Source organism: Saccostrea cucullata, unplaced genomic scaffold, assembly GCF_032062105.1.
Source record: "Saccostrea cucullata isolate Sc308-1 unplaced genomic scaffold, CSIRO_AGI_Scuc_v1 ctg1305, whole genome shotgun sequence".
Classification (NCBI taxonomy): Eukaryota; Metazoa; Mollusca; class Bivalvia; order Ostreida; family Ostreidae; genus Saccostrea; species Saccostrea cuccullata.
This window is the reverse complement of record NW_026921094.1, coordinates 74498-91631: the sequence shown is the minus strand read 5'-3', so window position 1 is coordinate 91631 and position 17134 is coordinate 74498. Positions and strand designations below refer to the sequence as shown.

Here is a 17134-nt window from a genome sequence, read left to right as displayed (position 1 = left end):
ACAATTCATAGGTCAAAATTTTTATGATTTTGTTGGAGATGAATCTTTTTATGGTATCTAAAAACAATATAGAACTAGCTCAGATACTTAAATCTCAAATACAATAGATATGATTTGAAAGTCTTGAAACCTTGAATATTTTGCAGTTTTTTGTTATAGCAGTGCCAAGTTTGAAATAACAAGGTTCTACTGTATAGTGACACTTAAGATTTTCAGTGAAGGGTGACCAGTGGTCAGAGTCCGGTACCTGTAGGTCTCCAGATTTTACAGATCACAGCTTATACATTGACCAATGATTCAGCTATAGTCCTATCATAGCTTAAAACACATGTTTGTCACATGGACATGTATGTTGTACCAATATGCCAAAAATTTTGTAGAAGAATTTAGAACAAAGTGGTGTTTTATACTATATGATTATTATGTTCTTTTCTCCAAGAATGGTATCAAATGCCTTTTTACCATGTAACATTGATATGAATTACATTTTTAAAGAGAACAATATAACGTTGATGTGCCATACAGTTTCATGTTCTGAAGTATTCAATGTCAGCAATAGTTGTTTTACATGTAAATCAGCTGTTTTAGAACAGTTCTATTAGCCCAATGTTTTTCATTATCAGAGGAATCGACAGGAGTTTTAGAAGTAGCAATCTGTCTCTCACACGCAGGAGCTCTTCATTCATGTATTGTTCCAATTTTCTCAAAATTAGCTTTATTCATCATATTCTTAGTTTATCTCTCATATTATACCAATTCCATTTATCAAAGGTTGCCATACAATACAAGCATACTCTGATTTGTACTGTAGCAAGGGATTTTGTATTGAACTCGTAGTTAATAAAGCATGCACGATCTGCATGTCCTAGCTGAACTGCACCAAATGAACGTTCCTATATCATGCTGATTTTATATTGTCTATTGTCTGATTTTTAATAGGTTCATCAAGCCCAGATGAAAAATATGTTTTCTCTGCCGCCAATCTACGGAAGAAGTTCGCTAGTTCATCAAATCGAGCGAGCTCTTTGGAATTGGAAGATAAAGTCAGCTACAGCAATTCTCCTAAAGATTCCCCTGTAAGTCAAGTAGGGTGGCATATAATTATTATAATTGTATATCTCATCATGTCATATCCAGTCATCTGTATAAGTCAAGTATGGTGAAATATATAATCAAGTCAGTAAAACAGTGTATTCCACCAAGTACATGTACTGTACTTATATAAGTCAAGTATGGTGACACAATTATCTCTGATCAAGCTATAAAAGGTGACACAGACATATCTCATCAAATCTGTTAGTCAAATATGGTACGTGATACAATATTTTAATATTATATTATGTGAGGTGACTCAGTCATATTTCATCCATTTGTGTAGGTCAGATGGTTGACATAATTATAGATATAAAAGGTTACACAGTCATTTCCCACCAAGTTCTGCAAGTCCTACAGTATGACAAAATTATAATTATATCTAGTCAAGAAGGGTGACACAATTATATTTCATCAAGTTATGAAGGATATATGACACAAAATCTCACGAAGTCCTGTTATGGTGACACGATAACTGCATACAGGGTTATTTAAATATTTTCGCCCTTTTACACTTGGTTACAAATTTGCCCCATTTTAAATTCACCAAGTCCTAGTTATGTTTAATATATGGTGTTTTTTGAATTTGCAACTTGTTTTAAAATTGCCCACTAGTGACAAGGGCAAAAGAGGCGAAAATAAAACGGGTGCAAAAATTTCCCTGTATACAGTATGCCTTGTCAAGTCACTATTAAATACTCATATTAAAGTTCGGAATGTCAGATAGAGTGACGTAATCTCAAGTCTCATCAAGTCATAAATGGGAACACAGTCACATGACCTTAAATCAAATCTCATAATATTAATTGTGATGCAAAGAGAAGCAATTTCTTTTATAGGATTATATAGAGCAATGACTTTCATGAAAATTTTGTACCCTCAGAGCCACAAATCAATGTTCACTTAAGTGATCTACAGTATCATAATATTTGTGATGCAAAGAGAAGCAATTTCTTTTATAGGATTCAGCTTTCATAGATTGTACCCTCAGCCACAAATCAATGTTAACTTTGATGTATATTGAAATATAGGAGTTTTTTTTACATAAAAGCTCCTAGGAGAAAATCATCTCTGTTTGGCCCAGTATACCAGAACCAGAGGTTGTAATTTGACAATGACATTGTTTGTTGATTTAGTAGATATAATGAAAGAGCTACACAAGTTTTATACATCAGACATTAAATCAATATTCACGCTTCTTCTTCCTTGGTTTTCCACATGTGGAATGCAATAATAGTGGCAGTTAAAGGATAAGTGATGTGTTAATATAAACAATCAATTGCTTTACGGATCAACATATTGCTACAGTTTTCTAACCCTCTAGGTTATTTTCAATATCTGGCCTAGGCATTTGTAGCATGAAATTGATTCCTATATTACAAGTGAAGTGTTACTCGTTTATTGTTAAGATCTAAGATGTCATTTCTAATATTTCTGAATATCAGCCTCTTTTGTATAGAATTATGAATAAATTTTAGGAATTCATTACCATGCAATGTTGTGAGAAGTGGCACTTTTGAAAAAAAAATTACCTAATCACTTTTATATTTCTCTATCAGTGAAACTGGAGGGTACTAAAAGATACATCCTTTGTTTGTCTGTCTAGCTCTCTGTCCATCTATCTGTCCTTCCATCTGTCTGTCATTCTGTCCCACTTGGTATTCCACATTTTTTTTCCAATTCTTTTTTTTTATATTGCTATAATAAAATGATGTAAGAACTCTTGATCAGATATCCATTCATGTTCTTGCAATTTGACATTCCAAGTCATCTGTTCATTTTAAGATATACTTAATATGTCAAGAATGTCATTATATAGTTAACAAGCCCTATTGCCAAAAGTATTGCTCGTGTGGCTGTAAATACAAGGGAAGTCATTTTGTGAACATTTTTTTCAGAAAAGCCAAAAGAAACAGAATACTCAATTGTATGTTGTGCTGTACAACTTTAAAGGAAAAGAAAAGGATGACCTTGACCTAAGGTAAGATACCAAAGTCATTCACCTCTCACTGGAACACAGAGTACCAGGTAAAATGACAGAATTTTTTCAATAGATGATTAAGAATAAGAATTTGTTCTTGAAAGAGTTTTTCTGATGAAAGAACACAAACACAAAAACTCTGTTAGGGAGTGGGTGTGTTGAATCTATAACTTCTGTTTGATGTTTTTGTTGTTGACTGGGTAGGTTAGAGAATGAGTGTACAAGTACGTGTTGTATTAATTCTTAAATTTAGATTTGATGTTTTTGTCATTGATGGGGGGGGGGGGAGTTGAGAGTGAATGTTTTGTGTTGATTCTCTAACTTACCTCTGTATTTTTGTCGTTTACATGGTTGGATAGAGAGCGAGTGTGTTGATTCTATATAATTTAGATTTAAATTTTTATTGTTGACAGGGCAGGTTGAAGAGTAAGTGTGTTGATTCTATAAAGTTAGCTTTGTATTTTTGTTGTTGACAGGGCGGGTTGGAGAGTGAGTGTGTTGGACAGCTCAGACCCAGATTGGTGGAAGGTAATGTACACATTGAAGCTGTGTTAACAAGAAATAGAAAGTTATTGACTTCGGGTTATATTTGTGTGTTTCAGGGTAACTGTAATAGTAAATATTTGTGGGTATTTCAGGGTAAATGTAACGGTAAGGTGGGATATTTCCCGGCGACCTACCTGATCCCGATCCAGACTGGACAGAGAGTATTCCAGGTGATCCACTCCATGCATTTAATAGAGGGAGGAAACGGGATGAAGTTACACAAGGATCAGGTAATATATCAGAGTTATCTACTCTTGACTTGATACTTGAATTCAGATTAGAAAGGTTTCATTGTATTTTTAAATTTATTCAGTTCTAGTCCTCAATAGGAGGCTACAGCAAAACTCCGTTATCACGAAGTCACAGGGACCTATGAAATTACTTCGCTATATCCATAATTCGTTACAACCGTATAAGAAATTCATTAAATTTATATAGCTGGGGATCTAAGATGACATCGCTATATCTATAAATTTAAAATATCCGTGCGTTTGTACTAAACAAGTTTTGCTGTATATACAAAATGGGTTTGAATTTTTTCACTTAGAATTTCAAGGGATTAAATCTAATGCAGATCTTTTTCTCAATAATCATGTTGAATCATGTATACATTATCACTCAGTGGAATATTGAAGTTAGAATCAAATAAAAAAAACCTTCCTGTGCAAGTCATGATAGAAAAGAAAGGACAGTGTACATGTATATAGGATTTTTCAAGTTAAGAACAAGTGAAAAATTATCAAAGAAAATATGGCACTGAGGACTGTTCTCAAGTTGGATAAGCTTAAGTTCTCTATAAATCAGAATTTGGATCGAGTGTGAATCTGATATGTTATGGCCATCAAGTTTTTCAAAGGAGAAGAAAAAACTTAAATACAACAGTAATGATAAATGGCTAAAAAAACTTAAGATTCTTGATTGACTGTTTTGAATAAATCCACATTGATTTCCTTTTCCAGATAGTGTTGCAGATAGGTGACGAAGAAAAAGGAATGATTCATATCCAAGCAGCCAACAAAAAACAAGCCAAGTGTCCACTAAAGTACCTGAAGGAGGTCTAGTGATCCATCACAGGAGGCACAGACAGACAGACAAAGTGGAAACGCCCCCTCGTGTTATATATAATATACTCAGACTTATAGCCAAAGATAAATCTACTGACCCACTGACAAACATATCAAGAAAAGTCAACTCTTTCCTGGGATGTTACACTCGGCACAAGTCGGCCAATTCATACCTCATCTAACGATGCAGGCGATGAATCAGCCGAGGTTTGCTAAATGTAGATGTTATAGAAAGAAAGCAAACTTTGTTGTTGGGATTGTACATGTAATAAGAAAGACAACTCTGTTTTTAGGAGTTATATTTGGGACTACTGCAGAGAATGGGCAGTTACTGTAATCCTTGTACTGTGCTCAGGTTCCTATGGATATGTTTGGACAGTAGTGTTCATTAATAAATTAAAAAAACCAACGAAGAAATAAAGATCCACATCCTGTACACATCATCCATAGCAATATGTTGGTCTGCCCCTAGTATGTGTGTTGTTTATAAAGTTTAAGTCTACATTATGCAGATCTGAGTAGCAATTTGTTGAAGTTACTATTGGCAATGACTGTTACATAAAACAATCACAAGATTTTTTTTATACATGTAATAAGAAAACATTGTATAAGTACTTGAAAAAAATTGCACAGTTACTTTAATGTACGTCTTATTATTTTTGATGATAAAATAATAAAAAGGAAAAGAATTTTGATTTATAAATTTTAAATGTCTATGCATTCGTTAATATAATGTTATTTTATAACAGTTACATGTAATTAAGTATATTTGTAATTTGTATGAAGTTTATTAATTATGGTTTTTATTTTTGGTTAAATTGAATTATCTATTGTTATTTCAGAAATTCATTTTCATAAACAGTTATTAGTCATGTGACTACTGTTGTAATCGTTGTGGACTCCCCACCATTTATTTTTTAATTACAATGTCTTTCATGTATCAATGCAAGGGGTGTCATTCACAGGATCCCGAATTTGATGCAATTTATGTATGCTCTGTGTAGGGGTAAAGTTAGGAAGAAAGGACCAAGTCATTTTGTGTGAATTGATTCTGTGTTATTAAATCGTGTCGGAGACATTGTGTAGCAGATTTCAATTTCTCTTCTTATTAAGAAGGTGGAAAGTTCTTAGTGTTGGTTAACAAAAAACTTATCTCTCAAAACATGGGCAAAATCGTTAACAGTTTTAGGTGATTCTTTTTCTCCTGATATTAAAAGTAGATGGACATTTTCTTTCGTCCTCATGGATTTTCTGAGGTGTTTTTTTTTTCTATAGACAAGAAGTTTTAATTGAAATTTCTTTTTTATTTTGGTATGTTGTATCCTAAATGCTGTAAGCAGAAAATTTTGCCCCTATTTAATTAGTATATGTTTAGTTATTTATGCCTTCTTTTGCACTCCCTTGAATCCTTGAATGGGATGAAATTTAACAAAGATTGAGTTATCTCTCTTTGAACACAAAAAAGGGCAAAATCATCTTTAAGGCTGGGAGAGGGGTTGTTACAAGATATTGTAATACTTTACAAACCAGAAATGTCATAAATTATAGCCATTTTTAGAATTCCATACAAGTATATCATTTTAATGTAACAAAGATCTGTAATACTGGGTTCTATTGTTTTTTTAGATACCATAACTTTACTCAAAATAAGCAGAGATCCCATCTACAAACTTTACATAAGCAAATTTTTTTTTTGAGTTTATGATATGTAATATCATGTGAAAAAGGAATAAAATTACAGCCTTCCTAATTTTTTTTTCACTCAGCCTTTTCCCTCTAGTCGTTTTTTCTCGACTTGATGGAAAAGGCCGAGTAATGTTCACTCTGCAAGGAGAGAAAAAAATGGTTTTCTTGGAATGACATTACATAATGCACATAATGTACACTTTGATAAATTTTTTCAGAGATTTTGTGAGCCTTACAGGGTGTAAATAAATCCACAAAGAAAAAATAAATATAGTAATGTCTACATTATCACAATCATTAGAGACAAACAATCATGCAATGCTTTGATGGTTAGAAGAGTATACTATGATAGACTATGAGTCTAAATTGATAGATTTTCAGTTTAATGCCCTTAAGATTCCACTATAACTTGTGTATCAATGTGATTTCTGTGTCCACAGTTGTCTACCCTTTCTGTATTATTGAGTATGTGTGTACACACTAGTAGACATGTGGGCTTATCTCCCCTGACAGTTTTTGTTGTACAGGCAAATTATGTGCCAAGATTATAGAAGTCAATAAAGCATTGGTTATGTTTCACAACTTGTTCTGTTTGTTTATTTCCTTATTTAACAAATTTACCTATTATAGAGCGTTTTCCATTGAGGTGATTTTAGCAAGAGTTATTCCCCATGATCGCCATATTGTAGGTCAACATTCCCAGATGCCTTCATTATTCAACCAAGTTTAATTTGTTATTCTGGTTACTGAGGTAAAGATAACACTATTTTTCTTATGAAGTTATGTTTGGTAAAACCTCTATCTAATCAAAATTTTAAGATTGTATTTTCCCCAATACATTTCTAGCATGCATGTTTGAAATTGGTTTCTCATAGGTAAATTCACTACTTTGCCCTACAAGATGGGGGCTAAGGGGAATAACTCTAAGGCAAAATATTTCATATGATAACAGTCTATTATTGTTTCAGGTTGTTTCCACAATCCTCATACATCAAGCTCAAGAGCAAAACATAGGTAATCAGAGATTACAGAGCTCACCTCAACGAATGTTGTCTTTAAGTAAGGCAAAGTCATACAATTAACCAACAAGAAGTATACATTCCAAAAATGAAAATATTTTTAAAAGCAATTTTGATCTGATACTTTGAAATAGACCTACATAAAAAATTTAAACTACTTCTTCTTCATGAAAATGTAATGAAAATCCAGCATCTGAAGCAAATTTGAGAGTTTTCATCTCTTGATGCAGCATTTATGCAAATTTGGTTTATACAATGTTATATAAGCCTTATAGTTTTTGGTAATAGACCTGCAACCATAACTTTTACCTTGTCTATTATCTGAAAAATGTATGTCCAATTCAGCATCCGAAGCAAGTCCATTAGTGTGCATCCTGCAGAGAGAATCCATGCAAGTTTGCTCATTATAGGGCTCATAGTTTATTGGAAATGAAACATGCATCAAAATTAACATTTTCACTCATCCACAAAAAGTAGGTCAGATTTTTATGCATCCTTAGATGTATCATCTATGCAAGATTGGTCATTAAAGAACTCATAGTTCCTTGGAAATGAAACCTGCACCAAAAACTTTTAACTATTCACTCAACCGGAAAATGTAGGTCAGATTCAGCATCCGAAGCAAGCCTGGTAGTGTGCATCCTTAGATGTATCATCCATGCAAGTTTGGTCAACATAGGGCTTAAAGTTACTTGCAAATGAAACCTGCACCAAAAACATTAACCTGTTCGCTCAACTGGATAATGTAGGTCAGATTCAGCATCCGAAGCAAGCCCGGTAGTGCATCCTTGATGTATCATCCATGCAAGTTTGGTCAACATAGGGCTTATAGTTACTTGGAAATGAAACCTGCACCAAAAACATTAACCTGTTCACTCAACTGGAAAATGTAGGTCAGATTAATGCATCCTTAAGCAAGCCCGGTATAATCCTTGTGTATCATCCATGCAAGTTTGGTCAACATAGGGCTTATAGTTACTTGGAAATGAAACCTACACCAAAAACTTTAACCTGTTCACTCAACCGGAAAATGTAGGTCAGATTAGCATCCGAAGCAAGCCCGGTAGTATGTGTGTACATCACAAGTTTGGTCAACATAGGGCTTATAGTTACTTGGAAATGAAACCTACACCAAAAACTTTAACCTGTTCACTCAACCGGAAAATGTATAGATTCAAAGCAAGCCCGGTTGGCATCCTTATGTATCATCCATGCAAGTTTGGTCAACATAGGGCTTATAGTTACTTGGAAATGAAACCCACACCAAAAACTTTAACCTGTTCAAATGTAGGTCAGATTCAGCATCCGAAGCAAGCCCGGTAGTATGCATCCTTAGATGTATCATCCATGCAAGTTTGGTCAACATAGGGCTTATAGTTACTTGGAAATGAAACCTGCACCAAAAACTTTAACCTGTTCACTCAACCGGAAAATGTAGGTCAATTCAGCATCCGAAGCAAGCCCGGTAGTATGCATCCTTAGATGTATCATCCATGCAAGTTTGGTCAACATAGGGCTTATAGTTACTTGGAAATGAAACCTACACCAAAAACTTTAACCTGTTCACTCAACCGGAAAATGTAGGTCAGATTCAGCATAAGCAAGCCCGGTAGTTTCCTTAGATGTATCATCCATGCAAGTTTGGTCAACATAGGGCTTATAGTTACTTGGAAATGAAACCCACACCAAAAACTTTAACCTGTTCACTCAACCGGAAAATGTAGGTCAGATTCAGCATCCGAAGCAAGCCCGGTAGTATGCATCCTTAGATGTATCATCCATGCAAGTTTGGTTAACATAGGGCTTATAGTTACTTGGAAATGAAACCCACACCAAAAACTGCACCAAAAATGTTAACCTGCTCCAAAACATTAACCTGGTAATTCCTTTGCTGAAATTGCAGCATCTGAAACTTTGACTGGTACAATAAAACACATTTGAAGCATCTTCCATGCATGTCTCATCAGTATAACACAGAAGTAATTATGCTCCAAAAAACTTGTTTCAGGTTGTTTCCGACACACCGACGCCGACGCCGACATATCAAGCTCAACTTCGTTGAGGTGAGCTAAAAATCACTATATATTGAAGAATAAAATTTAAATTCTGAAAACTTTTATTTTTTTTGGTCACCACACATTTTTATTATACATCTTAATGTACATCATGTAAAAAAAAAATGTTCTATCTTTTCTTCAGTTAAGAAAATATGAACACATTCATGGCTGCAAGTTTGTAAATTTTACATAACATTGAAACAATATATTTGGGGGGAAAAAAAATCTTTAATTAAAATGACCTTTTTCTATCATAAAAAATCAACCAAAAAATAAAAAACTAAAACAATGCAAGATTAAACTTGAAATTAAAAATCTACATGGATACAAGAAGACATGTTAATTAAGCCTGAAAATTGTTACAGAAGAAGAAATCGGTATACATATAAATCCAGAAAAAAACAAGGAAAACTGTACATATAGCACTATATGGAACAAAATTAAAAATTTTACTGAAATTAAATCATTCCACATTTATTTCATAAATGGCTCCAGATGTAAATTTAGCATGAGGATGACAAAGGCCGTGGAAGCAAAGATTTTAAAGCTGATGACGTAAATATTAAAGAAAAGACCATGGAATCTTTTTCTCTTTCTAAACAGAAATCTACTTGTCTATGACTTGATAACAACTAAATACATGAAATCACTAAATCAAAGCTGAATCTTTGGGTCACTTAGGACAGAGAGGAACATCCAGGGAAAACTCAAGTACCACTGACCCTTCCGGTCCCCCGGGACAGGGAACCAGTTGATAGTGAGAACTAGAGTATAACCCCAGGCCTCCCAGAACTAAAGATGACCGCGAAGATTCCTGTACACTGCTGCCTGTAAGGGGGGTTTGTGTATTGCATGAAGCAAATCACATTTTAGAACACTTCCATTTTGGCACTGTACCATACTACATATATGCCTCCTTATATCATAAACATTCATTCTTGTATTTACAATTAACACACATTCTATCACTTCACAAATTATAACAAACGTGAGCAAAACACAGTCTTAAATCAAGATCACTTTGTGCAGAAAACAATATTGGAATTACTCCATACATAAAACTTTACAATTTGCCATTTTTTATGACTTCATCTAAAAGCATGATCACTAAATACAAATCACTAAGTAAGTCGGCATCTTAAATATTCCACATCAGGAACTGCTAACGACGATATGATCTACATAACGTGTACATTATTCTAACAAACACAAAAAGCCATTCTGTGTGTATTAAGTAACAGAGGACTGTTAATCCTCAGTATTATTTTTCTCCACTCCAAACTTATTCCAAGGTTCAGAACTGAAGGCCGATACATTCATTGCTTTATAACCAAATCTTCATGCTAACCAGAACTATTTTGATGAAAGATATTTATGTTAAATGATAGCTCAAATATTTTTCAGCATTGGATGAGATATATAACATTTTCCACTGTATATATATTTAAAAAATCCTTTACAATACAACAAAAAGTTTTAAACTCATAATTTGACAAAAATTTGAAAATATTTGCTGCCACACATGCAAGATTTCGATTTGAACACATCCATTTCTAACATATCTTTTGCTGCCAGTTTGATAGAAATCTAGGATTCCTACCTGAACACATTGCGGTTTTTACACCGAGTCTGAATAGCTATATAATAGATTCACCTTTAAAAACAGCCAGGTCATGGCAATATGCAAAATACAGAACACATCTATATTGTACAGCATATAAAAAATAGGTCAATTCATATATACAATTTTAATGTAACACTTAGTGAACATTGAATACAACAGAGAAGCAAATGGCTCCACAATTATATAGGGTATATAACTTGCTACTAGTGTGAGATTAGGATAAAACTGACAGACACAGACAGTTTAAACGTTAAATGGCTGGAATGATCTGAACACAGTGGTGACTAGCTGGACGGAACTTAACTGCTCTGGCTCACTCTGGAATTCTGGGGATTCATGGGACTTGAGCAAGTTAGGATTCCATATATGTTACTGTTACCTAAAATACAGAGGTCGAGAATTCAACACAATGAAACTTTTTTGTCAACATTTAACTGTTCAACTGAAATAAAGTTGGCTAGAATTCAATGGAAATAAAAAACTTTTTCATCATTTAACTGTTTAACTGAAACAAAGTTGTCTAGAATTCAATGGAAATAAAAACTTTTTCGTCAACATTTAATGCTGAAATTGCTTGAATGTAAGTTCTAGTACTGTAAATCTATATATAAATGTTACAATTTTGTTGAGACATTAATTCCCATCAAAATACATTGTTCACCTGTTGCTATGGTAGTGGGGCCAGATAAGGGGGCAGCACTAATGGTCAGAACTTGTGTGGTGGACGGGGACGTCACGGAATCAATTCTAATCTCGTCCCAGATACCAGAGCTCTGAAAAAAGGGAGGTAAATCATAATTATGACATTGAAGTCATTTCATCCATAGATTACAAGCTCAATATTTGCAATAAGCAAAAAAGTTGTTTATTGTTAATGAAGTTTGACTTTCAGTTATTTCCTTATGTCTTTGTTTTAACTTTTAAAGTTATGGAAAGGTGTACAAGTTGTTTAAATCAAAATTCCTATAATACTGCTTTAGACATGTGGTTAGATTTGGATGTTTTCTGTACCGGAAAGCTAATATCTGGTAGTCCTTGTTCGAGGCCAATTCCATTTTCCAGAATGCTGACATCGGCCGGCAGGAAGTTTTTCTCTTCTCTGATTGGCTGAGCTGGGGAGGGTGTGTCTTCCTTCGGAGATCCTGGGGGTCCTGCCTTTCCTGCCTCTATCAACTCCAGTTTATCTGTAATATAGAAATCAAAAACTGGAATCAAAAACATTTGAACTTTCCATGAAATTCATGTTCCAATATAGAAGTTTTACAGATTTTTTTTTTCTGTAAAACAAAATCATTTAACATGTTTAACAATGTAACAACTACTTAATTGACAGACAAGATTTTCATTGATTTTAGGCTGTATCAGTATCACAGTATGGAAATAGATCCAAATTAATAACAAATTTGGATAAATGCCCTTAAAATCAATAGTTTGGGAAGTGGAAGATTCTTTACAAAGCTAAGCCTAAGGCTTATATGACTAGTTTTTCAGACTTTTATTTTGGTCAGATGTCAAGTACTTTTTTGCAAAGAATGCACTGAACACTGAACTAAGCTAAACAAAAATCCAATTCAAGTCTGTATCAAGATGTGGTTTAAAAAATTCAAAAATGAATTTTAAGTCAAAATTTACAATAATAAAAATTTCAATATTTTTAAAATCTATATGACAATACATTACATATTGCCAATACGCTGTAACATTTTTTTTAATATTAAATGTTTCAAAAATTGCTATTTCCCACATAAAATATGCCATAAGGCACAACATATAATTCCTGCCTGAGTAATTTGATCTCACTTAATTAAAATTTGACCACTAATTAATCAGTCAATCAATGTGTGCTAGAGAGGTATGATTTATGGCAGCTCCCTATATCAATATTGATGTTAGCAGTGTGTGTATACACCAGGAGATAAGCCCTGACATCTTAATGTCTGCTGGTCAGCTCTGGTCAGCTAAGCATGACACCTGTCATACAGTGACCTCCAATACAGGTGAGTATTGATGACCTAATTAATGCTCCTCCCCAGGCTCAGGTATAACACCCCCCTCATTTACACCATCACAGGGAAAAGTAACCCTGCAAGTATTTCACACATGCATGCCTTGCATAATAATTATCCATGAATAATTCAGGAAATATATTAATCTACTTAGATTATACATTATCTTATATACAGGTTTGGTAGATCAGCCGTTCAAAATTTTTACTTTACCATGTTTACTCTCTATTTTTTAACTTTATTTTAATTATTTATCAAAAAAAAAAATAAAATACTTCAAGTTCTTCACAATGAAAATTCCCAGCAGTATTACAGATCAAAAATATATCTAAGAAATGGAAGACTAGAAATAATTATAAAATTACAGACTGCAAAGGGAATTTGGCATGAATTGCTCACAATTAATCAGATTAACTCATTCATTAATCCTTTGTATGAAGCTAACAATAGTAAGAAATTTATTAAAATTCTCAAGGTCTGGGCCAGTCACCCTGACTCACTCCACTGTGTTTTACAATCAGTGTCAATTAAATTTTTACATAGGTGTCATAATCATAATTCTGAGGGCTAAAAACTTCTATGGAGCCATTCAAGTGTGACAAATTGTTCAGTTCCCCCAAGGGTACCTCAGATAGAGATCTACATTTTGTATACACTGATATACACCTACACATCTGCCTTAAGTCAATTTGTGTAAACAATATCAGAAAAAGCCCATTCAATCTCATTATCACCAAACCCTTTGATCTTACAATCAATTAGATAACTGTATGCTGAGGTAGACTTTGATGTCTGAGAGCGGAATGTTGTTTTTACAAGACATAACAGTACTTTAGGGAAAAGACCAAAGTCCTAACATTAAAGCTTACATTGAGGTGGATTTATCAATTCATCTCATACTAATATAGCATTAAATTGAAGATTAACAGTAAATCTTGACATCAATGCAATTAATAAATTAGTGAAATACTGGTAAACCCTTTTTTGCATGCATTTAATAGTAAAAGGTTGCTTATAATGCAATAACATGCTTCTTTCAAATTCCTTACAATTTTGATCAGTATTTTTCTTACCTGGATTTGACATGCTTTTGAGGATAGAGTCAAGGTCTTTTTTTCTGTGCTTTGCGATTTCATCCTCCATCTTTAAGATCTTTGCCGGATTCAGAGCCCATAAACATCCTTTCTTAGTATTTCCATTCATTTTTGGTGAATCCACTTTCTCAAAACACTTATTTAATGACAGATTGTGTCGAACCGAATTCTGAAAAAAGAGCAGTGTTAAACATGATGAATAAAATCATTATAAATGCCTTTATAATTTTATAATAATTCATAATATACCTGGTAGTAATGATAAGCAACTATCTGATCATAATTGATTTTTCAAATGTTAGGGGAATTGAAAATTTGAAAAAAATTCAACATTTCACTTATTAGTAAATGCATACACTGTGATTTAAGACATAGGAAAAGGCAACCTTTTGAAATAAAATTTGAATTTAATCTGTTAATCAAGACTGTTTATGAAGTTGGATGATAACTGTTATTGTAAAGCCTGCACCATATAACAATTTATCCTAACATGAACTTTAAACTTCCCTGTTGTTAAACGGGTCAGTGATTTAAATACCCAGTCCCTCCCCAAGCACCTGTTTAAATATAACAATAAAATAAAGATCGATTACATGGAAAATTTGTTAATTTTTACCTTCCATCCATCTGGAGCTGTTTTGAAGTAGGGAAAGTGTTCTCTGTAATGAAAAAAGATGAATTTACAAACCAAAACACAGATACAAGGCTTGTTAGTATGTTACAAATGGAAATTAAGTTACTTGATCTTAAATTGTTATGAAATATAACTTAGAATAGTAGCAATTTGGGAAAACCTAAAATCTACTTCCTGACAAATGACATAAGTAGCTTTTAAAGTGAATTTAATTATTCATCAGTCATCATTCTCATACACTAAATAAAAGTGAAAGAGAATTTCCACGGAATCCTTCATATACTAAATCATGATGAATACACATGTTCTTTTTGAGACATGTTAAAATCGTTTAAATTTTAAAACTAAAAGAGCACAATTTATGAAAACAATATTTTTGTGGTCACTCACGTCATAAAGCTGTAGATTTCGCTGACAGGTAAGCTCCCCTTCCGACTATTCTTTAAGGCCATGGCTATCAAACAACTGTAGGAATACACAGGTTTGGGATACACTTTTTCTTGCTCCTCCATCAAGTCAATGGTCGACACAGCACTATTTGATAACGACACTGTCACAGGCTTTGACACTCGACTGGGAGACTGTACTGACACCGGCGTCCCCTGCACCGTAGAATTTATCGCAGAGGACAGATTATTGTTGTTTTTCTCGATGTATTGTGGATTTAGGCTGACAACATTTTCAATTTTCAGTCCCAGAGCTTCGGACCCATACACTGATCCTTGAACATTCACCGCTGTAGAGTTAGGCTTCGTCTGTGTGCCGATCTGTGAGAACGCCGTTTTCTTTGGAGAACTGTGACGAGCAGGGGTGACTGCTATCGGCATAACTGACTGTGGATTGACAATTAAGTTTGGATTATTATTGTCAATTTCAAATGAAGAATCCATGACATTGTGTACTTTGGCCACTTCATTCCACTGAATATTCTGAATCCAATCATCAATAGAATTTGGTCCAGTGGTGTCAAAATCAAAAGCACTGTTAGCATGGTTGCTATTTTCACTGTTAAGAAAATCGGCATTGGCCAGAATTTTCTCCATCTCACTCTGAATATCATGGGAGTCCATCGATACTGTGTCTAAAAAATCCATGTCGGACGGATTACAATACGCCATGCTTAACATCGTGTTTCTGACCACATTAACTTCTGGCTGAAATAAAACATCAACATTTTAACAAAAAGCAACGCACTATAAACATCACAATGCAACTACAACACGTGTCGGCAGTATTTACAAATACCTTTTCAAACTTGGCGCAAACATAACGTCATGTTGTATGCGAGAGGAGATTTCGAAGGTAGAGGTAAATTCAAATATCAGACACGACAATCCTCGACTCAGAACATTGATCGATTATTTGCAAACTGTAAATGGATAGATTCCGACCTAAAAGTACTTATTATTCAACTCACCACTGCTGTCACGTATCTTTTCACTGTTAAATATGTATTCAAGTCGATTCAACTTTTTGAAACAAGGAATTTCGGATCTTATTCCGTGAGCCTTACGAGTATAGTAAAATCCCGAGATCAACCTAACAAACAAAGGGAGCCACTACAGTTTGAATGGACGGATTTGATTGGTTGACCTATATTTTCCGATTTGAAGCGGCTTTGATGCTCATTGGCTAATCCATGGCGATGACCTCGTATACACTCCATATTAGTAAAATCACCGACCGTGGCTAACAGGTGCCCGTGCTTGTAAATACGAGCGATGACATGGAAAAAAAGCAATATATCAAAAATGGAAAATTGATATTTTCATGAGGGCACATGTACTTTGATTTTAAAAGGATGGATTAATGCGATTATTCATAAAGTTTATATTTTAAATGTCAATTTTATTTAAAAAAGAAGAATATTCATTATCGGGTTACCTGTTATATAATCATCAAACAGGGCTGATCGAGATTTATTTGCAAAATGTTATATAACTTACTTAAAATTCAAATTTTCTTCTTATTATCTTCTTTTGACGAAACCAACATGCAATGACAAATACACATGAATTTAAAAAAAACATGAACAATAATGATGGAATACATCAAATAATCTACAAAATAAAATATTTTATACCTTTACTGCAATAAAGGCCAATGAATATGAGTGATATTTGTGTCAGATATATAACCAGAATACCAGATAAAGTGGAAACGAGATTTGAAACTTATTCTTTACAGAATTTCATTGTACACAACGAATTGTATTTAATGTTAAAAATATTTGACTAGTCATTGATTATGTTTCATTTATCAGTTTTACACGCAAAATGTGTAGCTGTGTATTTGAACTCAGGACATGAGGAGAGTGGAGGGGTTTACCCC

At 33.7% G+C, this 17134-nt stretch overlaps 2 protein-coding genes across 3 annotated transcripts in view; one reads left to right on the top strand and one right to left on the bottom strand.

Moving 5' to 3' along the window:
- Nucleotides 1–5839, top strand: part of LOC134259170 (uncharacterized) — an 80120-nt gene extending 74281 nt beyond the window's left edge. The window contains exons 17-21 of the mRNA XM_062741771.1: nucleotides 940–1076; nucleotides 2991–3073; nucleotides 3550–3601; nucleotides 3712–3849; nucleotides 4579–5839. Of these exons, the coding sequence (XP_062597755.1) occupies nucleotides 940–1076; nucleotides 2991–3073; nucleotides 3550–3601; nucleotides 3712–3849; nucleotides 4579–4680 (512 nt within the window). The 3' untranslated portion in view covers nucleotides 4681–5839. The remainder of the gene's footprint in view (nucleotides 1–939; nucleotides 1077–2990; nucleotides 3074–3549; nucleotides 3602–3711; nucleotides 3850–4578) is intronic.
- Nucleotides 5840–9522: 3683 nt separating this feature from the next.
- Nucleotides 9523–16362, bottom strand: LOC134259159 (forkhead box protein C2-B-like). 2 transcript variants are annotated; one of them, XM_062741759.1, is made up of 7 exons: nucleotides 16221–16362; nucleotides 15194–15957; nucleotides 14786–14828; nucleotides 14149–14338; nucleotides 12081–12253; nucleotides 11731–11842; nucleotides 9523–11448 (listed from the first exon to the last, which is right to left on the bottom strand). In XM_062741759.1, the coding sequence occupies exons 2-7, from the start codon at nucleotides 15928–15930 to the stop codon at nucleotides 11369–11371; spliced, it is 1335 nt and encodes a 444-aa protein (XP_062597743.1). In that variant the 5' UTR covers nucleotides 15931–15957; nucleotides 16221–16362; the 3' UTR covers nucleotides 9523–11368. The 2 variants fall into 2 exon arrangements, with proteins under 2 accessions (XP_062597743.1, XP_062597744.1); XM_062741760.1 differs by lacking the exon at nucleotides 16221–16362 and adding an exon at nucleotides 16049–16194.
- Nucleotides 16363–17134: the final 772 nt, after the last annotated feature.

What these genes read in the sequence shown, in the direction of transcription:
- LOC134259159 (XM_062741759.1), bottom strand. Translation starts at nt 15,930, where the DNA reads ATGTTAAGCATGGCGTATTGTAATCCGTCCGACATGGATTTTTTAGAC. An exon ending in CAGCTCCAGATGGATGGAAG is followed by an intron (nt 14,339 to 14,785) that starts GTAAAAATTAAC and finishes CTCTTTTTTCAG; the next exon opens with AATTCGGTTCGACACAATCT. An exon ending in TACCAGATATTAGCTTTCCG is followed by an intron (nt 11,843 to 12,080) that starts GTACAGAAAACA and finishes CCCTTTTTTCAG; the next exon opens with AGCTCTGGTATCTGGGACGA.